This window comes from Oncorhynchus gorbuscha, linkage group LG20 (assembly GCF_021184085.1).
Source record: "Oncorhynchus gorbuscha isolate QuinsamMale2020 ecotype Even-year linkage group LG20, OgorEven_v1.0, whole genome shotgun sequence".
Classification (NCBI taxonomy): Eukaryota; Metazoa; Chordata; class Actinopteri; order Salmoniformes; family Salmonidae; genus Oncorhynchus; species Oncorhynchus gorbuscha.
The window spans coordinates 33409974-33437965 of NC_060192.1; the positions used below are offsets into that span (position 1 = coordinate 33409974).

General features: G+C 42.8%; 2 protein-coding genes across 9 annotated transcripts in view; one reads left to right on the forward strand and one right to left on the reverse strand.

Annotated features, from left to right (window-relative positions):
- On the reverse strand, window positions 1-13415 carry mettl27 (methyltransferase like 27). Of its 6 annotated transcripts, XM_046316829.1 has the most exons (7): window positions 7378-7411; window positions 7002-7148; window positions 6537-6672; window positions 3365-3493; window positions 2990-3125; window positions 2367-2459; window positions 1-1356 (listed from the first exon to the last, which is right to left on the reverse strand). In XM_046316829.1, exons 3-7 carry the CDS (start codon window positions 6648-6650, stop codon window positions 1148-1150), a joined length of 681 nt encoding a protein of 226 aa, XP_046172785.1. In that variant the 5' UTR covers window positions 6651-6672; window positions 7002-7148; window positions 7378-7411; the 3' UTR covers window positions 1-1147. The 6 variants fall into 6 exon arrangements, with proteins under 6 accessions (XP_046172785.1, XP_046172786.1, XP_046172782.1 ...); XM_046316830.1 differs by lacking the exons at window positions 7002-7148; window positions 7378-7411 and adding an exon at window positions 13120-13415; XM_046316826.1 differs by lacking the exons at window positions 7002-7148; window positions 7378-7411 and adding an exon at window positions 12729-13041 and having other exon boundaries at window positions 6537-6668.
- nf2b (NF2, moesin-ezrin-radixin like (MERLIN) tumor suppressor b) overlaps window positions 13225-27992 on the forward strand; it is a 19302-nt gene continuing 4534 nt past the window's right edge. For 2 of the 3 annotated variants that reach the window (XR_006833825.1, XM_046316823.1), the window contains exons 1-16: window positions 13225-13892; window positions 14534-14652; window positions 14850-14975; window positions 15145-15267; window positions 17923-18006; window positions 18138-18206; window positions 18325-18407; window positions 18953-19028; window positions 23159-23305; window positions 23775-23849; window positions 23941-24054; window positions 24325-24447; window positions 24552-24769; window positions 25457-25559; window positions 25758-25888; window positions 26094-26262. Coding sequence is in view for 2 of the 3 variants with exons in the window: in XM_046316823.1 (XP_046172779.1) it covers window positions 14563-14652; window positions 14850-14975; window positions 15145-15267; window positions 17923-18006; window positions 18138-18206; window positions 18325-18407; window positions 18953-19028; window positions 23159-23305; window positions 23775-23849; window positions 23941-24054; window positions 24325-24447; window positions 24552-24769; window positions 25457-25559; window positions 25758-25888; window positions 26094-26262 (1731 nt within the window). In the remaining variant the exon portion in view is untranslated. The remainder of the gene's footprint in view (window positions 13893-14533; window positions 14653-14849; window positions 14976-15144; window positions 15268-17922; window positions 18007-18137; window positions 18207-18324; window positions 18408-18952; window positions 19029-23158; window positions 23306-23774; window positions 23850-23940; window positions 24055-24324; window positions 24448-24551; window positions 24770-25456; window positions 25560-25757; window positions 25889-26093; window positions 26263-27992) is intronic. The other variant, XM_046316824.1, reaches the window with a different exon arrangement.

Genomic DNA, 27992 nt, shown 5'->3' on the forward strand with positions numbered 1-27992 from the left:
TAAAAAGGGCTTTATAAAAACATTTGATTTTATTTGGTTGAGTTTAAACACCAATAAAGACAATTGACATACATGATGATTACAACAGCTCAAGGCTCATAAATTACTACCTTATGAAAAAAAAAATGGAAAAAAAACATAGACAGTATATGATGACAAATAGTTCAAGAAACATTAACAACAATGATACAAAAGAAATGCTCTTCCCCCGATTCCATTGATCACCAACTTTCAATGTATGTTGCATTTTGGGGATACAAAATTGTCTGACTTGCATTGCACCGTGTCCACCTCCAGAATTACTCTGCATTACTCATGCAACTTTACTTGAGCAACTTCTGAAGCTACAGCTGGCTTGTCTGAAGAAAACTCTACTACAACTTCTGAAGCTACAGCTGGCTTGTCTGACGAAGACTCTACTACAACTTCTGAAGCTACAACTGGCTTGTCTGACGAAGACTCTACTACAACTTCTGAAGCTACAACTGGCTTGTCTGACGACAACTTCTCACAAACCTTGATGCCTATAAATCCAGGCTATTTTGCTATATCAGTCAAACTATCAAATACAACTCGTACAGGATTGATCATAATTAAATAAGTTTGTTGTTGATATCTCCAAAGACAACACAGGTCGTTGAAGTTTGACAAAAAAGGGCTAGCACAAAGCTAATGCTAGATTACTTTAAAATTCTTCTTCTCATGAACCGCAACTCAGATTCATTCAATATTTGGTATATAGACATTCTGTAATGGCCACTAGCTAAAATGGCGCAGTTCAGAGCAACACGAACGTTAGACCTGATTTCATTTTTCTGTGGATGATCTTCACTAGCTAACGTCACCATAACATTGTCTACAAGCATGTTTGAGGGGATTTGATAAGCATTTTCTAGGCATCTTTATCTTTGGAATAGTAGCTACCTTCAAAGATGGCCGCTCAATACCAATGTAGGGCGCCACTTGTCACAGACTGTACAGGTGTGTTACTATACAGGGGTGTTACTGTGATGTCACTGTTATGGCCTGTACAGGTGTGTTACTGTACTGGGTGTTACTGTACAGGTGTTACTGTACAGGTGTTGTTACAGGTCTGTTACTGTGATGAGGTCAATGTGATACGATACAATATACTTTATTGATAATGTCACTGTGATGACTTCCTGTAAACATACACCACTCCAGGTATGTAACCCTTCTCCGGCTCCGCTACGGCTTTCTCCCAGTCCTCCACCTCTGTGATCGCCACGTGACCCCAGAGCCCTGCCCCCTCCATCAGCTCCAGCTCATGCTCCAGCGCTGCCTTGTACTCCAGGTTGTCATGGTTACCTCTGGTTGTCATGCAGACGTAACCACCTGGAAGGGGTAAAAATGAGGCATGGTGGGGAGTTTGTTTCTGTCTCTTTCTGTTTATAAATACACTATCTGGCTGGTCACTTAGAAATCTCTTTGTTTTGAAAGAAAAGCACATTTTTTGTCCATTAAAATAACATCTAATTGATCAGAAATACAGTGTAGACATTGTTAATGTTGTAAATGACTATTGTAGCTGGATACGTCTGATTTTTATGGAATATCTACATAGGCGTACAGAGGCCCATTATCAGAAACCATCACTCCTGTGTTCCAATTACATGTTGTGTTAGCTAATCCAAGTATATTATTTTAAAAGGTTAATTGCTCATTAGAAAACCCTTTTGCAATTATGTTTGCACAGCTGAAAATGGTTGTTCTGATTAAAGAAGCAATAAAACTGTCCTTCTTTAGACTAGTTGAATATTTGGAGCATCAGTATTTGTGGGTTCGATTACAGGCTCAAAATGGCCAGAAACTGAGAAATTAAGGCTATTCCATGCGAGAAATTGCCAAGAAACTGAAGATCTCGTACGGCACTTTGAGCAAGAGGACAACTGAGCAAGAGGACAAGTACATTAGAGTGTCTAGTTTGAGAAACAGACACCTCACAAGTCCTCAACTGGCAGCTTCATTAAACAGTACCCACAAAACACCAGTCTCAAAAACGTTTGCTTTTCTTTCAAGGACATTTCTAAGTGACCCCAAACTTTTGAACTGCAGTGTATATAGAACAAGTGTATGTATTTCAGTATTATTACTGAATAGTATACTTAAGCAATAATGCTCGAGGAGGTGTGGAATATGGCCATTCTTATACAGCACTTAGTCGTGTTATATTGGCCAAATACCACAAACCTGGTTACCAACGCAACTAGAAGAGTAAACAAGTAAATTTGCATCATACCAGTGATATATTGTCTGACATACCACGGCTTTCAGAACCCAAACTACCCACTTTATAAAGTTAATATGTACAGTATGTTTTGTCCAATTAAAAACAGTCATGTGACCTGGTTTGGTGGCCTGGCACAGCTCTCTGATGACTCTCACTGGCACCTGGCCGTCACTTAGCGCCCCAACAATCACTACCACATCAAACTGCCCTGCAGGAGGGTAGAGGAGGAGGACGACGAGTTACAGGGGATGAGGAAGCAGAGGGAGAATAGAGAGGGGGGAAAGGGATTTGAGGGGGGGAGAAGGAATATAGAGTGGGGAATGGAGAGAGAGGGTGAGGAGGAGGATGAGGAGGGGGAAAGAGACAGAGGGTGAAGAGGAGACAGTGAGAAACCAAGTTGCTTTTCTTTCCATGCATTTGTTTGTAATGTAATCTCCCAGGGTAAAGCATGTCTAATCTAATCTCCCTGCATGTTTGTAATGTAATCTCCCAGGGTAAAGAATGTCTAATCTAATCTCCCTGCATGTTTGTAATGTAATCTCCCAGGTTAAAGCATGTCTAATCTAATCTCCCTGCATGTTTGTAATGTAATCTCCCAGGATAAAGCATGAAAATCTGCCAGTATTCAAGTCAAAATAAATCTCATGGTCTAGTAATGTCTGATTGCTTCAGACAGACTGATATTTGCTGACTATTATGAACATGATCAGTTATGCAAAGTTCAAAGTTTAGTGGTACCAGCTTGGACAGGAAGTGGTTCGTCTCCCAGCATGCATTGCTTGAGGTCCTGGTAGAGGCCCGTCTTATTGGCCAGTTCCAACATGCCTTTGCTCCCATCAACGCCCACAAAATGCCTGAAGCCCATCCTCTTCAGCTGCATATCAGACAGACAAAATCACAGATGTCATCAAATCAAATCAAATCAAATTTATTTATATAGCCCTTCGTACATCAGCTGATATCTCAAAGTGCTGTACAGAAACCCAGCCTAGAGGGTTGGGTTTCCATCACTCACCCCAAAGCTACACGCCATCCTGTGTACTGTACAAAACTGTGTTAAAGCTACCTGATATTTTAACATAGGTGTCGGGGGTGTGATTTAGTGAGGCTCACCTGTGCTGCAACCAATCCAGTGCCACAGGCCACGTCCAGAATCACTGCTGTCACCCGGTTGCCATGGAAACAGGGGGACAGGCAGTTTGCCGCCAGACTCGGCGCACGATAGTCCAGAAGACCCACGTCCTGCGGTGGAGTTAACATACACACAGTTATACACAGTAGACACTGGAGTAGGCCAGTCTCTCTGGACCCCTCCTCTCCCTAAAAAGAAAAAAAATACATACATCTAATGTGCCAGCCACTCAAAGTGTTGACTATCCGATTGCTGTCCAGAGTTCTGAAATTGCGACGTCTACGCGGCTATCCATCAGACAACGTGGTCTTACGTGTTAACCTATAGCCTTGCTTTGACGGATACATCTCAGCCTATAGCCTTGCTTTAATGGATACATGTTAGCCTATAGCCTTGCTTTGACGGATACATGTTAGCCTTTAGCTTTGCTTTAACGGATACATGTTAGCCTATAGCCTTGCTTTAATGGATACATGTTAGCCTTTAGCCTTGCTTTAATGGATACATCTCAGCCTATAGCCTTGCTTTAATAGACACATCTTAGCCTATAGCCTTGCTTTAATAGACACATCTTAGCCTATAGCCTTGCTTTAATGGATACATGTTAGCCTTTAGCTTTGCTTTAATGGATACATGTTAGCCTTTAGCTTTGCTTTAATGGATACATGTTAGCCTTTAGCCTTGCTTTAATGGATACATCTCAGCCTATAGCCTTGCTTTAATAGACACATCTTAGCCTATAGCCTTGCTTTAATAGACACATCTTAGCCTATAGCCTTGCTTTAATGGATACATGTTAGCCTTTAGCTTTGCTTTAATGGATACATCTCAGCCTATAGCCTTGCTTTAATGGATACATCTCAGCCTATAGCCTTGCTTTAATAGACACATCTTAGCCTATAGCCTTGCTTTAATGGATACATGTTAGCCTATAGCTTTGCTTTCATGGATACATGTTAGCCTATAGCCTTGCTTTAACGGACACATGTTAGCATTAGGCTTTGCTTTAACGGATACATCTCAGCCTATAGCCTTGCTTTAACGGACACATGTTAGCATTAGGCTTTGCTTTAACGGATACATCTCAGCCTATAGCCTTGCTTTAATGGATACATCTTAGCCTATAGCCTTGCTTTAATGGATACATCTTAGCCTATAGCCTTGCTTTAATAGACACATCTTAGCCTATAGCCTTGCTTTAATGGATACATCTTAGCCTATAGCCTTGCTTTAATAGACACATCTTAGCCTATAGCCTTGCTTTAATGGATACATCTTAGCCTATAGCCTTGCTTTAATGGATACATCTTAGCCTATAGCCTTGCTTTAATAGACACATCTTAGCCTATAGCCTTGCTTTAATAGACACATCTTAGCCTATAGCCTTGCTTTAATGGATACATCTTAGCCTATAGCCTTGCTTTAAAAATAGACACATCTTAGCCTATAGCCTTGCTTTAATAGACACATCTTAGCCTATAGCCTTGCTTTAATGGATACATATAGCCTTGCTTTAATTTATACATGCTTATTTTTATTAGGTTGTCATTTTCGTTGATGTTTCATGAAGCTATAGGCCTACGGTGTCGCGATGCTGCTATGTTGAATGCTGTCTGGCGGAAATAATGTATTTAGCTACACTACTTGTTTAGTCATTAAAAGTGGGAAATTCAAACATTGCAGATTGTAAAATGAATGTTCGATGCCAGAGCATACTAAATCAGTAACCAATAGATTCTGAAGAATACACAACTGTCCTACAGCCTAACTTAGCCATCCTCGCACTCTCTCGCAACTTGGATAGAAAGTTTGTGCTGCATAAAACCAATCTATTAATGCCAAGTAATACAAATCAGTCCACTGTCAAAACAATAGCTAACTAGGGGATGTTCCATTATGCAGACAACGCAGTCTAGCCGATTAGCCTATCTATAGCTATATATAGTATTTAGCTGGTAGCCTATTAAATTACACGACGCGGTCGGGGCCATTCGTCTCATCACTTGTAGGTCACTCATGAGCGCCACTGGGTACCTTGCAGTCATTATCCTGGTTTTCTGGGAGAGGAGGATGACGGGACTCTCGCTAGAGGCACTGAAACTGAGGCACTATTTGACCTAGATAGTTTGTGTGTATGCATTGATATGTAGGCCACGTGTGCCTTTTAAAAATATATACGTAATTCTGTCCTTGAGCTGTTCTTGTTTAATGATGTCCTGTATTATGTCATTCTGTATTATGGTTCATGTTTTGTGTGGACCCCAGGAAGAGTAGCTGCTGCTTTTGCAACAGCTAAATGGGGATCCTAATAAAATACCAAATACCAAACTATTCTTGATGGGAGGAATTAGAGGAGGCCACTGTCATTGCCGGGCCAGAGCAGCGAGGTCAGTCTGGACTGGGAGGATGCATCAGTAGGTCTACTAGCTTCCACCTGTGATGGTGTTTCGTCAGTGGAGAACGAGTTGGTAGCTTCGGTGATGTGCTGAACTTTTTCTCCAGCGGAGTCCGACCTGATTCCCTAACTGTTTTGAAATTGATAGCCAAATAGGTGAGGATGTTTTTTAGACATTTTTAGAGAAAAACATACACAAAAGTATGTGGAGACCCCTTCAAATTAGTGGATTCAGCTATTTTATTTTGTTATTTTACCTTTATTTTACTAGGCAAGTCAGTTAAGAACAAATTCTTATTTTCAATGACGGCCTAGGAACAGTGGGTTAACTGCCTGTTCAGGGGCAGAACGACAGATTTTGTACCTTGTCAGCTCGGGGAATTGAACTTGCAACCTTTCGGTTACTAGTCCAATGCTCTAACCACTAGGCTACCCTGCCGCCCATTTCAGCGACACCAGTGTATAAAATCGAGCACATGGCCATGCAATCTTCATAGACAAACATTGGCAGTGGAATGGCCTTACTGCAGAGCTCAGTGACTTTCAATGTGGCACCGTCATAGGAGGCCACCTTTCCAACAAGTCAGCGTGTAGAATTTCTGCCCTGCTAGAGCTTCCCCAGTCAACTGTAAGTGCTGTTATTGTAAAGTGGATATGTCTAGGAGCAACAACGGCTCAGCCTCAAAGGGGTAGGTCACACAAGCTCACTATGGGAAATAGGGTGCATTTTGAGATGTAGACAACAGTAATGATCTTACCTGGTCATAGTCCTCTGCCCAGGTGTTGTAGAAGCCGACTTTGTCCCCGGCCTCTGTGTTTTTGTGGGCTGATAGAATGACGTCCTTCACGTCCTCAAATGTTCTATGTGACATTCTAGATTCTTGTCAATCCTTTCTGTGGGAGAAAATTCTGGAATCAATGTCATGCATTCAGAATACTAACCTTGGCCCAAGACACCAAAGGTAACGATTGGACTGACCTTATTATGTCAGGGCTATCAAAATAGGTCGTTGTCAATAAAACCTCACAAGAAGGTGCAGAGCGTTCGGCTGGTCCAACTCGAGGTGTCGAAAAAAAGAAAATTCAACCCCATCCTCAAAGTTAAATATATTTTCATTTGACCCCCCCCCCCCTATTAAAAATAACTCAAAAATAATTATTACCAGCATAAATAGCAATAACTGTAGTATTTCTGTGTTTATAAATGGGGATATTGACCTTACCACTTTAGCATGGTTTTGTGGCACAGTCGATGACACGCAAGGCTAAAAGGCCAGATGATTTAGTGTTCGCCAACCACCATGGAAGAGCTCACTATCTCTGCCTGTCTCAGTACACTACGATCAGAGAAGGCTGCAGACAATGATCAGCTAGGGGGGAAATCACATTGTCTACATTTTGATGCAATATCTATAATTAAATTACATTTGCAGTGCCTTCAGAAAGTATTTAGACCCCTTGACTTTATCCACATTTTGTTACGTTACAGCCTTATTCTAAAATGTACTAAATATATATTTTATCTCAGCAATTTACACACAATACCCCATAATGACAAAGCGAAAACTGTTTTTAGATAAAAAATAAAAGTATTCAGACCTTTTGCTAAGAGATGTGAAATTGATCTCAGGTGCATCCTGTTTCCATTGATCATCCTTGAGATGTTCCTACAACTTGATTGGAGTCCACCTGTGGTAAATTCCATTGATTGGACATGATTTGGAAAGGCACACACCTGTATATATTTATATATATACAAGGTCCCACAATTGACAGTGCATGTCAGAGAAAAAAACAAACCACGAGGTCGAAGGAATTGTCAGTAGAGCTCCGAGACAGGGTTGTGTCGAGGCACAGATCTGGGGAAGGGTACCGAAACAATTTTGCAGCATTGAAGGTCCCCAAGAACACAGCGGCATAGGCCTATGTGACAACTTGGGAGAATGTGGATCGGCAACAGACAGCGCATCAGTATCTGAAATAAAAATACAGCCAGACTAGCCTGCTACTGTGCCTTTCTGTAATCAGAGTAGACCCACAACTGACCCAAATGGAATGAAACATTCAAAATACAGGGCTTTTGCGCCATTACTCAACAAACATTTTCACTGCAGTTTACGGCCGAAAGTAGAACTGTACTTATTTGAAAACAATAATGCAATTATTCATTGATTATGGCATTGTAGGATAGTCTAGGTAGGATAGTTTTATTATCCATCAACAAGATCAATAGGGCAGATTTGAGCTGCATGTCTTCACTGCTCTTTTATGCGCCATGACGCACCTGGCCTCCCTGCTGCCTATCAGCTACTCCTCTATCTTGTGGATTTATATAGAAAATTGGTGCAGATCTGAACTGTTTTATGTGTGGTATGATTGTCGGTTAACCTATTGCAGATCTGGACAAATGATCCAAGTACCACTATTGTCACTATGGATAGAGGGCAGGATAGACAGTTTGACGGGTAGACTAAGATCGAATCGTACCACACCTGCTCTGACGCTCGACGGATGTGGCAAGGCTTGAAAAGGATTACAGACTACAAAGACAAGCACAGCCCAGAACTGCCCAGTGACACGAGCCTACCAGACGAGCTAAACTACTTCTATGCTCGCTTCGAGGCAAATAACACTGAAACATGCATGAGAGCACCAGCTGTGCCGGAAGATTGTGTGATCACACTCTCCGCAGCCGATGTAATACCTTAAAAAGAGGTCAACATTCACAAGGCCGCGGGGCCAGACGGATTACCAGGACGTGTATTGCTAGCATGCGCTGACCAACTAGCAAGTGTCTTCACTGACATTTTCAACCTCTCCCTGTCCGTGTCTGTAATACCAACATGTTTTAAGCAGACCACCATAGTGCCTGTGCCCAAGAACACTAAGGTAACCTGCCCAAATGACTACCGACCCGTAGCACTCACGTCTGTAGCCATGAAGTGCTTTGAAAGGATGTTAATGGCTCAAATCAACACCATTATCCCAGAAACCCTAGACTAGAGGTTGACCGATTAATGGGAATGGCCGATTAATTAGGGCTGATTTCAAGTTTTCATAACAATCGGAAATCAGTCATTTTGGACGCCGATTTTGCCCAATTTTTTTTTTTTTACACCTTTATTTAATCTTTATTTAACTAGGCAAGTCAGTTAAGAACACATTCTTATTTTCAATGATGGCCTAGGAACAGTGGGTTAACTGCCTGTTCAGGGGCAGAACGACAGATTTTTATCTTGTCAGCTCAGGGATTCAATCTTGCAACCTTACGGTTAACTAGTCCAACGCTCTAACCACCTGCCTCACGAGGAGCCCGCCTGTTACGCGAATGCAGTAAGAAGCCAAGGTAAGTTGCTAGCTAGCATTAAACTTAATCAATCATAATCACTAGTTATAACTACACATGGTTGATGATATTACCAGTTTATCTAGCGTGTCCTGCGTTGCATATAATCGATGCAGTGTGCATTTGCGAAAAAGGACTGTCGTTGCTCCAACGTGTACCTAACCATAAACACCAATGCCTTTCCTAAAATCAATACACAGAAGTAAATATATTTTTAAATGTGCATATTTAGCTAAACGAAATCCAGGTTAGCAGGCAATATTAACCAGGTGAAATTGTGTCACTTCTCTTGCGTTCATTGCACGCAGAGTCAGGGTATATGCAACAGTTTGGGCCGACTTGCTCATTGCGAACTAATTTGCCAGAAGTTTACGTAATTATGACATAACATTGAAGGTTGTGCAATGTAACAGGAATATTTAGACTTATGGATGCCACCCGTTAGATGAAATACGAAATGGTTCCGTATTACACTGAAAGAATAAACAGCTTGTTTTTGAGATGATAGTTTCTGGATTCGACCATATTAATGACCTTAGGCTCGCATTTCTGTATGTTATTATGTTATAATTAAGTCTATGATTTGATAGAGCAGTCTGACTGAGCGATGGTAGGCACCAGCAGCATTCATTCAAACAGCACTTTCGTGCGTTTCAAACGTCACTTGCTTTGAGACTTGGAGTAGTTGTTCCCCTTGCTCTGCATGGGTAACGCTGCTTCGAGGGTTGCTGTTGTTGTTGTGTTCCTGGTTCGAGCCCAGGTAGGAGCGAGGAGAGGTACGGAAGCTATACTGTTACACTGGCAATACTAAAGTGCCTATAAGAACATCCAATAGTCAAAGGTATATGAAATACAAATGGTATAGAGAGAAATAATGCTATAATTCCTATAATAACTACAACCTAAAACTTCTTACCTGGGAATATTGAAGACTCATGTTAAAAGGAACCACCAGCTTTCCTATGTTCTCATGTTCTGAGTAAGGAACTGAAACGTTAAGCTTTCTTACATGGCACATATTGCACTTTTACTATCTTGTCCAACTCTTTGGTTTTGTATTATTTAAACCAAATTGAACATGTTTCATTATTTGAGGCTAAATTGATTTTATTGATGTATTATATTAAGTTAAAATAAGTGTTCATTCAGTATTGTTGTAATTGTCATTATTACAAATACATTTTTAAAAATTGGCCGATTAATCGGTATCGGCTTTTTTTTTTGGGGTCCTCCAATAATCGGTATCGGTGTTGAAATATCATAAATCGGTCGACCTCTACCTTAGACCCACTACAATTTACATACCTACCCAACAGATGATGCTCTCTCTATTGCCCTTTCCCACCTGGACAAAATGAACACCCTATGTGAGAATGCTGTTCATTGACTACAAGCTCAGCATTCAACATCATAGTGCCCACATAGCTAAGCTAAGGACCCTGGGACTAAACACCTCCCTCTGCAACTGGATCCTGGACTTCCTGATGGGCCGCCCCCAGAGGACAGAGCACAATCCCATTCTCATCGACAGGGCTGCAGTGGAGTAGGTTGAGAGCTTCAAGTTCCTTGGTGTCACCAACGAACTAACATGGTCCAAACACACCAAGACAGTCGTGAAGAGGGCACAACAAAACCTATTCACCCTCAGGAGACTGAAAAGATTTTGCATGGATCCTCAAAAGGTTCTACAGCTGCACCATCGAGAGCATGGTCGCATCACTGCCTGGTATGGCAACAGCTCAGCCTCCGACGGAGAGGCACTACAGAGGGTAGTGCGAACCGCCCAATACATGACTGGGACCAAGCTTCCTGTCATCCAGGACCTCTATACCAGGCGGTGTCAGAGGAAGGCCCTAAAAACTGTCAAAGACTCCAGCCACCCTAGTCATAGACTGTTCTCTCTGCTACCGCATAGCAAGCGGTACCGGATTGCCAAGTCTAGGTCCAAAAGGCTTCTCAACAGTTTTTAACCCCAAGCCATAAGACTCCTGAACAGGTAATCAAATGGCTACCCAGACTATTTGTATTGCCCCCCCCCCCTCTTTTACACTGCTGCTATTCTATGTTGTTATCATCTATACATAGCCACTTTCATAACTCTACCTATATGTACATATTACCTCAACTAACCAGTGCCCCCGCACATTGACTCTGTACCAGTACTCCCCTGTATATAATCTCACTATTGTTATTTTACTGCTGCTCTTTAATTAAGTTACTTTTATTGATTATTCTGATCCATATTTTTTTTAACTGCATTGTTGGTTAGTGGCTCGTAAGTAAGAATTTCACTGTAAGGTCTATATATAATATAATATATATGCCATTTAGCAGACGCTTCTACTACACCTGTTGTATTTGGCCATGTTACTAATAAAAATGTATATATGATCCACCTACTACTGCAGTCACTATGGACAAGAGGGCAGGATAGACAGTTGACTGGTAGACAATACTGATCTGGTGTATAGTAAGAGTGTGGAAATACCAAACACCTTTATATGGGAGGCGCAAGCAGATGAGAAAATGTGGCTATATGGAAGACATTATATAGTAAAACCTGCAAAAAGGGGGGCGATGCACCCCCCTCCTGTGTCCATTATGTTTATTTTTTAACTCCCCACTGCAAAAAAAGAAAAGACTTTGACCCCCACCCAGCAAATTTCCAACTGTCCCTTAGCTGACACGTTTACTTTGCAAGCTACCGGTATAAACTTTGTACAGTTGGCTTAACATATAGTGGTAAGTAGACCTAATGTACTTTTTTCTCTAACCAACGTAGGCCTGCCTACCTAGAGAAGTTAGCGAATGTAACCATCTTTATAACGTTGTTTTTAATAGTGTTTAATCACGATTGCTGCTGACAGACAGGATAGACAACATTGATTGATGGACCACGTCAGTCAAATTGGCTAGATAGGTAATAGACGACCAGGTCAATGTCGCTAGTTAAACAGGTTCATTTTCAGTGGTAAAAGTAGATGGCCAAATATTGTTTGATTTGCTTGCCATCAAATAGTGGCGATGGCAGCAGTCAGCCTGACAACTTTACCAGGAGGTTGAGGACTTTACAAAAGCCAAATCTGAAAAAACAAGCTACAGTAAATTATACGTTTGCATAGATAGCTAGCTAACGTTACAGTACATGCCAAATGGATGATATCACACGTATCTGCTAAATTGTTTTTTACTCGTCATGAAACGCATGCACTTAGCTATTTGCTGTAACTCTGATGATAGAGCCAAATGTGGAATAATCGGAAATGTGCATTTCTGACTATGCTCTTCAAGAGTTGACGGTATTAAAACCAAAACAGCCAAAGGTTTTAGCGGAACTGGGGGGTCTCTTTGCCCCCCAGCAGCCAAACCGAACGCTTAAAAACTGTCTGTTCTATGGATTAGTGAAGTCGTTGATTGATTCCCACAATGCATGATCAGCACATACAACATCAAAGGCTACAACTAAGCATGTCTAAGGCATGAGGAAATATGAGGAAACAGCCCGCATCAGTACTGGTGTAGGCTATCTGAGGTCATTAAAATGGCGCAAGACTAACCATGCATCTAATTGTATTTACTGTTATCACTCATGTTTATTACTTACCAGATTACTTAGCTCGCTAGCTACACTAGAAAACTGGAATGACTTTGGGGTGGCACAGCTGTGACGCACACACGCAATGCAAACGGAAGTCCAACACGTGTTTCAACTATATAGTAAAATATATAAAAACAAAAAATGTGATTTGGGGTGTTAATTAAGAGTTATTGTTAGGCATACGGTTAACCGTCTGGATAAGGTTAGGTCTAAAATCCAAATTTTAAGAAGAAAATTGTAGAAATGGACGAGGTTTGTGGCTGTGGTAACTAGTGACCACCAAGTTCAAATACTAGAGACATTAGAGAAAGGGAGGAGATAGGAATCGCATTCCAAGTACTAGAGACATTAGTGAAAGGAGATTGGGCATTGAATCGACAAAACGTTTACCACACACCCAACAGACTGTTGGGCCAATCGCGTTCACGTTGTCATGGTGCGTCACGCAGTTGCTAACATATAACCCCTTCTCGGTCCGGGTATAAGTCGATAAACCTATAAGTCGATAAACCTGCCTATTTTCCTCGAAAGTACGTATTTTCGCGATTCTAACACGATACGATGTGACAGAAAACAAGTTAGTTATCTCACATCTCGAAAAAAAATGTAAAAAGTGTAATGTTGTACTTCTTCTTTGTTCACGAAATTCATGCTAATGTTTGGGTTATCGCGCTAGCACGCAATTGACTCCCATTGTCTCCCTTGAAGGAAAACTCAAGCTTGCCCCCCCAGAATGCACCGCGTAGCCCATGGAGGATGCAGGGAAACGGGCACACAGTGTGGCGTCGATAGGATTCCCATCTCCTCTAACGGATCTCTGCAGGTGGACGCCTATTCGGGAATTCATCTGTAGCTGCGTTGTAATTCACGTCCCTATATAAATGAGCGTTTAGTTAGTTAGTAATCGGTATTTACCGTTCGCTTTTAAAAGCTCCTTCTGTGAAGATAAAAATATATATATATATTTTGTCATTATGGATGTTTGGAGAACGTTTCGTCCGTCCCACAGCCTGTTTTGGTCCGCTTTCGTGGCGTAAAAGTTGTTCGTGTTATTGTAGCCAGCTCCGAAAGGGTCGGTGGCTTTCCCAGACAAATCTCAGCCTTTCCTTTTGACTCTTGGACGGCAGGAGTGGAGCAGTTTATTCCTGGGACTCGGCCTAGTCTAGTAACGTGAGTTACTTCTCCCCCCCCCCCCTAAGATAAAGGCTTGGCTACATTTTAATGCACTTTTTCTAAAGCTAGCAGATCTGACACCAAAAAATGGTTTAGACACCAAAAAATGGTTTAGACATTCTACAGTTACAAAGCCATTTTGCTAATTTACTAGCTAGTTTAGCTGGACCAAACACAGGCTACCTTTGCGCATGTGTAAACAAATAGATAAAACACATACATGTTGTGAATAACTATATTTGAAGGAATAGCAATGTTGACACCCTGTAGTTAATGAACTCTATAAAGCTGGGACAAACTGTGAGTGAGAAATAATGTTTGCTAACAGTAGCTACGTTAGATGCTGATGGAGGATGGTCACAACAAGAGGGTAACGTTGAATCTGACATCTCATTTAACTAGCTACGCTAGACCATTTTCTATACTTTGTTTGAGAGCGGGTATCTTTTGCTCATTATATATTGATATAAAATATTCACAACACAATAACTTAGTTATTGTAGCGATCAAGACAGGATAATCTTGGAAACCAGAACCAAATTCTGGGGATGTTGGCCTAAATCTGGGCTAGCAAAACCATGAAGTTGTCAATCATTATTCCATCAACATGTATTTGGTGGTGTTTTCCCCTTCTACAGGTATCTCACCAATCTCCAAGGCCTCCAAAATGTCGATTTTAGGATTAAAAAAGAAACAACCAAAGACTTTTAAGGTCAAAGTCATCACTATGGATGCTGAAATGGAGTTTAGCTGTGAGGTAATGTACTTTTACCTTATTGTAATGGCATTACATGTTTGTGTGTACAACAAACAGAAACAGTAGCTGAAATAGTAGTCTTGAATGCTCTCGCTCCCTCCTTCCTCATCATGGTCATGTTAGAAAACAAAAACAAATCATTATTAATGCAAATATTCTGTCTCCTCTGCCCCCCCCCCCCCCCTCCTATCTCTCAGGTGAAATGGAAAGGGAAGGATCTGTTTGATCTGGTGTGTCGGACAGTGGGTCTGAGGGAAACCTGGTTCTTTGGCCTCCGGTACACAGTGAAGGACACCTATGCATGGCTGAAGACAGAGAAACGGGTGAGTGAGAGAAGAGGGGAGTAGGGCAAGAGGAGGAGGGGCAGGGTCTTGATAGGAGGGGGGGGGCAAGGGAGATGGGAAGGAAAGATGGAGAGAAAGCAAGATAATGGAAAAAAATAAGATGTGTCATTACCTAACAGTATTGATTCTTTTGTTTGTGTGTATACAGGTCTTGGATCAAGAGGTCCCTAAAGACTCACCGATAACGTTTCACTTCCTGGCCAAGTTCTTCCCAGAGAAGGTAGAAGAGGAGCTGGTGCAGGAAATCACACAACACCTCTTCTTTCTGCAGGTAAAACAACTGTATTTAAACTCTTGTTAGGGAATCCAGGAATATAACAATGCTTTGATGTTGATTATTTGTGTATATTTTAGAGGTAGACCGATTATGATTTTTCAACGCCGATACCGATTATTGGAGGACCAAAAAAAGCTGATCACGATTAATCTGTTGATTTTTATATATATATATATTTGTATGTTTGTGTGTGTGTGTGTGTATGTATGTATGTGTATGTATGTATGTATGTATGTGTATATATGTATGTATGGATAAGTCTGTATGTATGTATATGTATATTTGTGTATATATGTGTATATGTATATATATTTGTGTGTGTGTATATATGTATGTATGTGTGTATATGTATGTAATTTGTAAGTCGCTCTGGATAAGAGCGTCTGCTAAATGACGTGTGTGTGTGTGTGTGTGTGTGTGTGTGTGTGTGTGTGTGTGTGTGTGTGTGTGTGTGTGTGTGTGTGTGTGTGTGTGTGTGTGTGTGTGTGTGTGTGTGTGTGTGTGTGTGTGTAATAATGACAATTACAACAATACTGAATGAATATTATTTTAACTAAAAATTATTTTAACTAAAATCTATTTAGTCTCAAATAAATAATGAAACATGTTCAATTTGGTTTAAGTAGTGCAAAAACAGTGTTGGAGAAGGAAGTAAAAGTGCAATATACGGTTTGGCAAAAAAGTATTTAGTCAGCCACCAATTGTGCAAATTCTCCCACTTAAAAAGATGAGAGGCCTATAATTTTCATCATAGGTAAACTTCAAGGTTTTCACACACTGTTGCTGGTATTTTGGCCCATTCCTCCATGCAGATTTCCTCTAGCGCAGTGATGTTTTGGGGCTGTTGCTGGGCAACACGGACTTTCAACTCCCTCCAAAGATTTTCTATGGGGTTGAGATCTGGAGACTGGTTAGGCCACTCCAGGACCTTGAAATGCTTCTTACGAAGCCTCTCCTTCGTTGCCCGGGCGGTGTGTTTGGGATCAACCCAGCCATGTTTCATCTTCAATGCCCTTGCTGATGGAAGGAGGTTTTCACTCAAAATCTCATGATACATGGCCCCATTCATTCTTTCCTTTACACGGATCAGTCGTTCTGGTCCCTTTGCAGAAAAACAGACCCAAAGCATGATGTTTCCACCCCCATGCTTCACAGTAGGTATGGTGGTCTTTGGATGCAACTCAGCATTCTTTGTCCTCCAAACACGACGAGTTGAGTTTTTGCCAAAAAGTTATATTTTGGTTTCATCTGACCATATGACATTTTCCCAATCTTCTTCTGGATCATCCAAATGCTCTCTAGCAAACTTCAGACGGGCCTGGACATGTACTGGCTTAAGCAGGGGGAGATGTCTGGCACTGCAGGATTTGAGTTCCTGGTGACATAGTGTGATGGTAGGCTTTGTTACTTTGGTCCCAGCTCTCTGCAGGTCAGTCACTAGATCCCCTTGTGTGGTTTTGAGATTTTTGCTCACCGTTCTTGTGATCATTTTGACATAAGTCTAAATATTGCTGTTACATTGCACAACCTTCAATGTTATGTCATAATTATGTAAAATTCTGGCAAATTAGTTCACAACTAGCCAGGCGTCCCAAGCTGTTACATATACCCTGACTCTGTTTGCACTGAATGCAAGAGAAGTGACACAATTTCACTATTTAATATTGTATGCTAACATGAATTTCTTTTAACTAAATTTGCAGGTTTAAAAAATATATACTTCTGTGTATTGATTTTAAGAAAGGGATTGATGTGTATGGTTGGGTACATTTTGTGCAATGATTGCTTTTTTCGGCAATGCGCTTTTGCTACAGTTGAAGTAGGCTGTGATTCGATGATAAATTAACAGGCACCGCATTGATTATATGCAACGCAGAACAAACTAGTTAACCCAGTAATATCATCAACCATGTGTATTTAACTAGTGATTATGTGAAGATTGATTGTTTTTTTATGAGATAGGTTTAATGCTAGCTAGCCTTGGCTCCTTGCAGCCACAAGGTCCTTTTGACGCTTTTGACGCTGCACTCGCGTAACAGGTTCACGCGCGTAACAGGTTCACGCGCGTAACAGGTTCACGCGCGTAACAGGTTCACGCGCGTAACAGGTTCACGCGCGTAACAGGTTCACGCGCGTAACAGGTTCACGCGCGTAACAGGTTCACGCGCGTAACAGGTTCACGTAACAGGTTCGCGCCGCGTAACAGGTTCAGCGCGCGTAGCACGTAACAGGTTCACGCGGTTCACGCGCGTAACAGGTTCACGCGCGTAACAGGTTCACGCGCGTAACAGGTTCACGCGCGTAACAGGTTCACGCGCGCAACAGGTTCACGCGCGTAACAGGTTCACGCGCGTAACAGGTTCACGCGCGTAACAGGTTCACGCGCGTAACAGGTGGGCAGCCTACCACGCAGTTTCCTCGTGGAGTCCAAAAAGGCAGATTACCGATTTATGAAAACTTAATCGGTGATGGCGATTTAATCGGTCAACCTCTAGTGTATATATATCAAGTTGTGATTCAGCTCTTTTATGTTCTGGCTTGACTACTGTAGCTTAATTGTCCTGAGGATTCTTGTCGTGCCAACTGTTCTCAGGCTACCCAGTGTCTTTGCTGAGAACGGGTTGGGTTAATGTCTAATTCACCCTCCAGGTGAAAAAGCAAATATTAGACGAGGAAATTTTCTGTTCTCCTGAAGCCTCTGTCCTGTTGGCGTCGTACGCTGTTCAAGCCAAGGTAAGAAAATGCCTTTACAGTTTGAATATCTTGTGTTGATATTAATATATGGGGCTGTGTTTTCAAGGCTTCTCCAGATGTAGATTTCGAAAGCTGTCATTTACATGAAAGTCTTTTTCTCTCTCATACAGTATGGGGACTATGAACCAAACTTTCACAAGCCGGGGTTCTTAGCCCAGGATGAGCTCCTACCTAAAAGAGTAAGTAGTACCACTATGGAAAAATAAGTGGGTGTGTGTGCGTGATCGTGTTATTTGTGTATGTGTGGTCGTCTTTTGATTTGAGTGAGATCATGTTGTTATTTGTTTGTTTCCACAGGTTCTGATGCAGTACCAGATGACTGCAGACATGTGGGAGGAGAAGATCACAGCCTGGTACGCAGAGCACAGAGGCATCGCCAGGTAACACCAGCTGACGCATCTACTACTACACTTATAGAGAAGCAGAGAGTTTCTCAACTCTGGACCTGATGTTCTCCCAGCGGTTCACATTCTTGTTGTCGCCCCGGACAAATGCACCTGGGGAGCATTCAGCAGCACACCACATTTTGGAACGTTCAGATAGAAATGTTATGTAGAACATAACATGTATCTCTGACATATAGAATAAGGACTCGTGTCTGCTCCATTCATGGCATTTCTATCTGCAAAGTTCGATAATGTTTGGCTGCTGAACGTGGCCCTGATTCAACTTGTCAAGGGCTTTATGATTAGTTGATTGATAGCATCTGGTGTGCTTGTGTGGTTCTATGGCAAAAATGTGTACTGTTGGGGTTACTGGAGCACCGGAGTTGAGAAACACAGCTATAGAGCAATATCTACCAGTACCAGACGAGTCAGATGTAGTTCTGTATCTATGGGAGAAACATGACCCATTGACTTGTGTTGCTGGGCCCGAGACAGTGTTGTCTAATGATTGATGTGTTTGGTATGTGTGCTGTTCACAGGGATGAGGCTGAGATGGACTACCTGAAGATAGCTCAGGACCTGGACATGTATGGAGTCAGCTACTTTGCCATCACTGTGAGTCACTCCTTTAGTCAAACACTTCTCTCTCAATAATATCTCCTTTCTCCTGAAGTGTACACGGGGTCAGCCATGCGGCCCCGCTGGTGCAAATTAGTGTCAAGTGCATTGCTCAAGGGCACATCGTCAGTGTACTATGCAAACACAAACTAATTTAGACCTTTATTTATCTTCGTAGGAACTTTGTCAATAAAGCCAAACACATAGCCTGTATTACATTTAAGGACATAAGACCGCAGCCTTCAGCAAGCCCGATTACAACCTTTCGGCAGCCCGGTTACAACCTTTCGGCAGCCCGGTTACAACCTTTCGGCAGCCCGGTTACAACCTTTCGGCAGCCCGGTTACAACCTTTCGGCAGCCCGGTTACAACCTTTCGGCAGCCCGGTTACAACCTTTCGGCAGCCCGGTTACAACCTTTCGGCAGCCCGGTTACAACCTTTCGGCAGCCCGGTTACAACCTTTCGGCAGCCCGGTTACAACCTTTCGGCAGCCCGGTTACAACCTTTCGGCAGCCCGGTTACAACCTTTCGGCAGCCCGGTACAGTTGAAGGTATTTTACAGTCATATGTTTTTTTGCTGTTTGACCCCCAATTATTGGATAAAGACGCCGTTTAGGGTCGAAGCCTTGTCTGATTAAACTACATTTTGGGAGCATTATACCAGTTATCTCTCCTACATTATCCTCGCTCACCCATCCCCTCGAACAAAGGTTTGTATTGATGTACGTACTCCGTCAGACCTGGGTTCGAATACTATCTATGGTATTACAATTACTTTCACACATTTGGAAATAACTATTAAGATATGTTTTTAGTCAACAAGTAGTTAACGATTGTAATTGTAGTTGACTATTGTAATGTATTTGGAAATACACTTGGAAAGTATTTGCAAATACTCATACACTGACTGTAATAGACTCCCGTGTATTTAACCCAGGTATTTTGAAAATACTTTCAAGTATTACCCTATTAATAGGAAATTGAGACAAAATATTTTAAAATACTTCCAATAAAAGTAGTTGATTCGGGACCCATTTTTTGTAAATACTCAGAAATGAAGTATTACCCTTCTCCGGGGCCCTTCTGAAATCTAATTAACATAATACACATCTGTCTGTTTAAGCTAGAGATGTTTTTTTTTTTTTGCATGGCCTGCGTCTCAATCCATGTCATCTGCCAATATCGCCCTTCCACATCTGCAGTGCAAGGTGGCAGAGCTAGCTAGAGCTGTGTTTTGTCAGACCACGAGACAAAGTCTAAAGTTTCCGTATGGTAATAAGGACCCCTCTGTGGAAAGTTGAGTCTTAAGAACACAATGGTGTTCTCAGTGTTGCTCTACGACCCCTACAAGCATCACGGGACTCGTCTGAAGTCGGTACAGCCTCTTCTGTCAACTTCTGTCTGAACAGTTTGAGCTACACACTAATATGACCCCTCTGTGGAAAGCTGAGTCTCACATGAACATGTACTTCCAAATGAATGGAAGTCAACTGTATATACAAAGGTATGTGGACACGCCTTCAAATTAGTGGATTTAGCTATTTCAGCCACTTCCTTTGCTGACAGGTTTATAAAACCGAGCACATCGCCATGCAATCTCCATAGACAAACATTGGCAATATAATGGCCTTACTGAATAGCTCAGTGACTTTCAACATAGCACTGTCATAGTATGCCACCTAGTATGCCACCTTTCCAACAGGTCATTTTGTCACATTTCTACCCTACTAGAGCTCTACCCTCACAGGGCAGCTCTACCCAACTAGAGCTGCCCTGTGAAGAGCTGCCCTGTTACTGTGAAGTGGAAACGTCTAGGAGCAACAACGGCTCAGCCGCGAAGTGGTAGACCACACAACTCACAGAGCAAGACCGCCGAGTGCTGAAGCGAGTACCGAGTAAATGTCATCTGTCCTCGGTTGCAACCCTCACTACAGAGTTCCAGACTGCCTCTGGAGGCAACGTCAGCACAAGAGTTGTTCTTTGGGAGCTTCATGAAATGGTTTTCCATGTCCGAGCAGCCGCACAGAAGCCTAAGATCACCATACACAATGCCAAGCGTCGGCTAGAGTGGTGTAAAGCTCGCCGCCATTGGACTCTGGGAGCAGTGGAAATGCATTCTCTGAAGTGATGAATCACGCTTCACCATCTGGCAGTCCAACGTACAAATCTGGGTTTTTTCGGGGACTATCTGTTGTTTTATGAAGTGAATCTGATATTCAATGCGTTTCTGTGGGCTAGTAGCAAGAAGGCCAAATTCAATGTTTCATCAAAAAAAAAAATCATATTTGTTTTTTATACCTTAAGGGGTCCTAAAATTCTAAATCAAATAGCTAAACAATCCTTGGTATGACCTACTTTTAAAAATCCAACTCTCTAAAAACAAGTCTCTTACTGTTGACGCCTGCTATAGACCACCCTCTGCCCCCAGCTGTGCTCTGGGCACCATATGTGAACTGATTGCCCCCCATCTATCTTCAGAGCTCGTGCTGCTAAGTGACCTAAACTGGAACATGCTTAACACCCCAGCCATCCTACAATCTAAGCTTGATGCCCTCAATCTCACACAAATTATCAATGAACCAGGGCCTGGCAGTCTCTATGGGGGTGCCACAGGGTTCAATTCTTGGGCTGACTCTTCTCTGTATACATCAATGATGTCGCTCTTGCTCCTGGTGAGTCTCTGATCCACCTCTACGCAGACGACACCATTCTTTATTCTTCTGTCTCTTCTTTGGACACTGTCTTAACAACCCTCCAGACGAGCTTCAATGCCATACAACTCTCCTTCTGTGGCCTCCAACTGCTCTTAAATACAAGATGCATTAAATGCATTGTCTTCAACCGATAGCTGCCTGCACCTGCCCGCCCGTCCAGCATCACTACTCTGGACGGTTCTGAGAATATGTGGACAACTACAAATACTTAGGTGTCTGGTTAGACTGTAAACTCTCCTTCCAGACTCACATCTCCAATCCAAAATGAAATCTAGAATTGGCTTCCTATTTCGCAACAAAGCATCCTTCACTCATGCCGCTAAACACACCCTCGTAAAACTGACCATCCTACCGATCCTCGACTTCGGCGATGTCATTTACAAAATAGCCTCCAACACTGTACTCAATAAATTGGATGCAGTCTATCACAGTGCCATCCGTTTTATTACTAAAGCCCCATATACTACCCACCATGTACGCTCTCGTTGGCTGGCCCTCTCTTCATGTCCATTGCCAAACCCACTGGCTCCAGGTCATCTACAAGACCCTGCTAGGTAAAGTCCCCCCTTATCTCAGCTCGCTGATCACCATAGCAGCACCCACCTGTAGCACGCGCTCCAGCAGGTATATCTCTGGTCACCCCCAAAACCAATTCTACCTTTGGCCGCCTCTCCTTCCAGTTCTCTGCTACCAATGACTGGAACGAACTACAAACATCTCTGAAACTGGAAACACTTATCTCCCTCACTAGCTTTAAGCACCAGCTGTCAGAGCAGGTCACAGATTGCTGCACCTGTACATGTTTGGGCTAAATTATAGACGAACTAACTACCTCTTCCCCTACTGCATTTATTTATTTATTTTGCTCCTTTGCACCCCATTATTTTTATTTCTACTTTGCACATTCTTCCACTGCAAATCTACCATTCCAGGGTTTTACTTGCTATATTGTATTTACTTCGCCACCATAGCCTTTTTTTTGCTTTTACCTCCCTTATCTCACCTCATTTGCTCACATCGTATATAGACTTATTTTTCTACTGTTGACTGTATGTTTGTTTTTCTCCATGTGTAACTCTGTGTTGTTGTATGTGTCGAACTGCTTTGCTTTATCTTGGCCAGGTCGCAATTGTAAATGAGTACTTGTTCTCAACTCAACTTTAACCTGGTTAAATAAAGGTGAAATAAAAAATAAATAAAAAATCTTAAAACAATTCCATATGTTAGCTTTATTATTATGGGACCAGCAGGTACATGTAGCGTTTATTTTTTTAAGTGTCTTAATAGTACATGTATGAATGCTATATATATGCTATAATATCTCCACAGCAAATGAATTATGGCACAGACATGCATGAGTTTATATATGAATAGTACATGTGTAAATGTTTGATATTGTGATTTCTCCACAGCAAAATAAACGAGACACAGACCTGCTACTGGGTGTCGATGCCCAGGGCCTTCATATTTACAGCCCCAACAGCAAACTGAACCCCAACAAGTCTTTCCCCTGGAGCGGCATCCGCAACATCTCCTACAGCGAGAAGGAGGTAACCACGGTGAATCTGCTATTATTTATTTATTTCATTTTCATCCAATTAAAAATGTATCTCTTGTGTTATGGCTACCTAGCCACATTAAACCGGCCTGCTCTCACAAGCTCACTTCTATGTTTTACGTGAAGTAAACCTGATCTCAGCGGTTTGGTTTTATGTGAAGTAAACCTGATCTCAGCGGTTTGGTTTTATGTGAAGTAAACCTGATCTCAGCGGTTTGGTTTTATGTGAAGTAAACCTGATCTCAGCGGTTTGGTTTTATGTGAAGTAAACCTGATCTCAGCGGTTTGGTTTTATGTGAAGTAAACCTGATCTCAGCGGTTTGGTTTTATGTGAAGTAAACCTGATCTCAGCGGTTTGGTTTTATGTGAAGTAAACCTGATCTCAGCGGTTTGGTTTCCCGACGCTAAAGGCTACCATCTACTCCACAGATGATAACGTGTTATTAACTTTGTCCTCTCCCCTGGTACAGTTCACAATAAAACCTCTGGACAAGAAGAAGGATGTTTTCAAATTCTACTCCTCCCAACTGAGAGTCAACAAACTGGTAGGTTGTTGTTAGTAGGAAGTCAAGAGTTGGTGCCAGTTTTAACCTCTTATCTGGTAAAGTCCATTTTAACCCTTGTGTGTGTGTTCAGATCCTGCAGCTGTGCATTGGGAACCATGACCTGTTCATGAGGAGGAGGAAGGTGGACTCCATCGAGGTTCAGCAGATGAAGTCTCAGGCCAAGGAGGAGAAGGCTCGCAAGAAGGTCTGCTCTCAACACATCCACAGACACTCTACCACACCCTGTATTTGTGTCGTTTTTAAAGATGTACAGTGTTTCTATATAGACTTACATGCCAGTATTTTTCAATGAGAAGATACTATGTTGTGAACATAGCACACAGTCCATGTCAGTTGCTACCCAGTCTGTTCTCCGATTGGCTGTTCTGCCTATCAAGGGCAGGCAGAGCGTTCTGATTGGTTGCGAGTGATCTTTTCTGTTCTCTGATTGGCTGAACTGCCTGTTCATCTGCAGGTGGAGCGTCAGATCCTTGCACGGGAGAAGCAAATGAGGGAGGAGGCAGAGCGAGCGAAGGAGGAGATGGAGAGACGACTGTTCCAGCTGCAGGACGAGGCACGGCTGGCCAATGAGGCGCTGGTAAGGGTGGCGTCTGCTCCATGAGAGCGGGTTCTCCTTAGGAATGTATATGAACCGTTTATAAGTGTTATGTCTGCTTATGGAGGTGTTGTGTCTGTTTGTAGCTGCGTTCAGAGGAGACCGCAGATCTGCTGGCGGAGAAGGCCCAGATCGCCGAGGAGGAAGCCAAGCTGTTGGCCCACAAGGCTGCCGAGGCGGAGCAGGAGAGACAGAGGATAGAGGCTACCGCCCTCAAGACCAAGGAGGAGAAGAGACTGATGGAGCAGAAGATGAGAGAGGCAGAGCAGCTGGCCGTCAAACTGGTGGAGCAGTCAGAGAGGAGGTACAGATATTACTGTCAGTGTTCATATTATTATTATTGTTTTAGTTTAGAGGATAAGTAGTTGTAAAGGTCAAATGTAGCCACGAGCAGCAGGAGGAATGGCAGGGATTGCAGATGAGCTTAAAATAGCCGCGGGAGGAATGGTAGATATTGCGGATGCGCTTAAAATAGCCGCGGGATGAAGATTGGTAGATATTGCAGATGATCTTAAGCAGGAGGAATGGTAGAGATTCCAGATGAGCTTAAGCAGGAGGAATGGTAGAGATTCCAGATGAGTTTAAGCAGGAGGAATGGTAGAGATTCCAGATGAGCTTAAGCAGGAGGAATGGTAGAGATTCCAGATGAGCTTAAGCAGGAGGAATGGTAGAGATTCCAGATGAGTTTAAGCAGGAGGAATGGTAGAGATTGCAGATGAGCTTCAGCAGGAGGAATGGTAGAGATTCCAGATGAGCTTAAGCAGGAGGAATGGTAGAGATTGCAGATGAGCTTAACCTAAGACAATGTACTCAGTGTCTGCTCAGGGTGCGCTTCATTATGCACCAATGTGATAGCTGCAGGACCGAAACAGTGGAGAAGTTTTAAACACCCACTTTCCGCTCTTGGTTATAAAGGTCAGCCCAGCTCTGCTGTATATTTTGTGCATCGCTGACTAGTCAATGCACAGTAAGTAGCGGTTCCTCTCTGCAGGTCGAAGGAGGCGGACCATCTGAAGCAGGACCTTACAGAGGCCAAGGATGCTGAGAGGAGAGCCAAGCAGAAGCTCCTGGAGATCACCAAGACATCTTATCCGGTACAGAAAACTATAACCTTAACCAAGACATCTTACCTGGTACCTGAACCATAATTTTATAGCTCACCACTACTACAATCACAGCTAATACAACATACCCAGTACACACCACACCACAGATGTTATCAAAACCACCTCCTCCCTTTTTCCTGGCCCCTATAACTGGCTCCTCTTGTTCTTTCTCGGTGTGTGTTCCAGCTCATAGCGGCCTACTCCACCCCCCCTCCTCCCCCAGAGGGAGGAGACCTAGCTCTGGGATCCGGATCAATGCGCATCGACTTTAAAGACTCTGATATGAAGAGACTGTCAATGGAGATAGAAAGGGAGAGGTGAGCTGGGTTCCCTCCAAATGGCATCATATTCCCTCAATAGTGCACTAATTTTGACCAGGGTCTGTCGTCTGAAGTAGTGCACTACATAGGAAATAGGGTGCCATTTGGGACATTTCATTCCAAAAAGTTGTTCCCTTTTCTCATGACCTTGCGAAGCTGAGTAAACAAAATTGATAGGTGAAGGCTCTCACCCCCCCTCCAGACTAGAGTACGTGGAGAAGAGTAAACACCTGCAGGACCAGCTGAAGGAGCTGAAGTCTGAGATTGAGTCTCTGAAGTTGGAGGAGCAGCAGCAGCAGGCTGGGGTCTACAGCCTCCGCAACGAGGCCCGCGGCTACCCCCCTGAACCACCCTACATGCCCCATAGTAATGTAAGAACCACCCTACATGCCCCAATAGTAATATTAGAACCACCCTACATGCCCCATAGTAATGTAAGAACCACCCTACATGCCCCAATAGTAATATTAGAACCACCCTACATGCCCCATAGTAATATTAGAACCACCCTACATGCCCCACAGTAATATTAGAACCACCCTACATGCCCCACAGTAATATTAGAACCACCCTACATGCCCCATAGTAATATTAGAACCACCCTACATGCCCCACAGTAATATTAGAACCACCCTACATGCCCCATAGTAATATTGGAACCACCCCCCAGAACCACCCTACATGCCCCACAGTAATATTAGAACCACCCTACATGCCCCACAGTAATATTAGAACCACCCCCCAGAACCACCCTACATGCCCCATAGTAATATTAGAACCACCCTACATGCCCCATAGTAGTAGTACATAGTAATATTAGAACCACCCTACATGCCCCATAGTAATATTAGAACCACCCCCAGAACCACCCTACATGCACCATAGTAATATTAGAACCACCCTACATGCCCCATAGTAATATTAGAACCACCCTACATGCCCCACAGTAATATTAGAACCACCCCCAGAACCACCCTACATGCCCCATAGTAATATTAGAACCACCCCCAGAACCACCCTACATGCCCCATAGTAATATTAGAACCACCCTACATGCCCCACAGTAATATTAGAACCACCCCCCAGAACCACCCTACATGCCCCATAGTAATATTAGAACCACCCTACATGCCCCATAGTAATATTAGAACCACCCTACATGCCCCATAGTAATATTAGAACCACCCTACATGCCCCATAGTAATATTAGAACCACTCTACATGCCCCACAGTAATATTAGAACCACCCTACATGCCCCACAGTAATATTAGAACCACCCCCCAGAACCACCCTACATGCCCCATAGTAATATTAGAACCACCCTACATGCCCCATAGTAATATTAGAACCACCCCCCAGAACCACCCTACATGCCCCATAGTAATATTAGAACCACCCTACATGCCCCACAGTAATATTAGAACCACCCTACATGCCCCATAGTAATATTAGAACCACCCTACATGCCCCATAGTAATATTAGAACCACCCAACATGCCCCATAGTAATATTAGAACCACCCCCCAGAACCACCCTACATGCCCCATAGTAATATTAGAACCACCCTACATGCCCCACAGTAATATTAGAACCACCCTACATGCCCCACAGTAATATTAGAACCACCCTACATGCCCCATAGTAATATTAGAACCACCCCCCAGAACCACCCTACATGCCCCATAGTAATATTAGAACCACCCTACATGCCCCATAGTAATATTAGAACCACCCTACATGCCCCACAGTAATATTAGAACCACCCCCCAGAACCACCCTACATGCCCCATAGTAATATTAGAACCACCCCCAGAACCACCCTACATGCCCCATAGTAATATTAGAACCACCCTACATGCCCCATAGTAATATTAGAACCACCCCCCAGAACCACCCTACATGCCCCACAGTAATATTAGAACCACCCTACATGCCCCATAGTAATATTAGAACCACCCTACATGCCCCATAGTAATATTAGAACCACCCTACATGCCCCATAGTAATATTAGAACCACCCTACATGCCCCATAGTAATATTAGAACCACCCCCCAGAACCACCCTACATGCCCCACAGTAATATTAGAACCACCCTACAT

Coding starts and splice junctions, on each gene's coding strand:
- mettl27 (XM_046316830.1), bottom strand. CDS start 6,650: ATGTCACATAGAACATTTGAGGACGTGAAGGACGTCATTCTATCAGCC. Junction 3,494..6,536: donor GGGCAGAGGACTATGACCAG/GTAAGATCATTA, acceptor ACTCCACCGCAG/GACGTGGGTCTTCTGGACTA. Junction 3,126..3,364: donor CTGGATTGGTTGCAGCACAG/GTGAGCCTCACT, acceptor TCTGATATGCAG/CTGAAGAGGATGGGCTTCAG.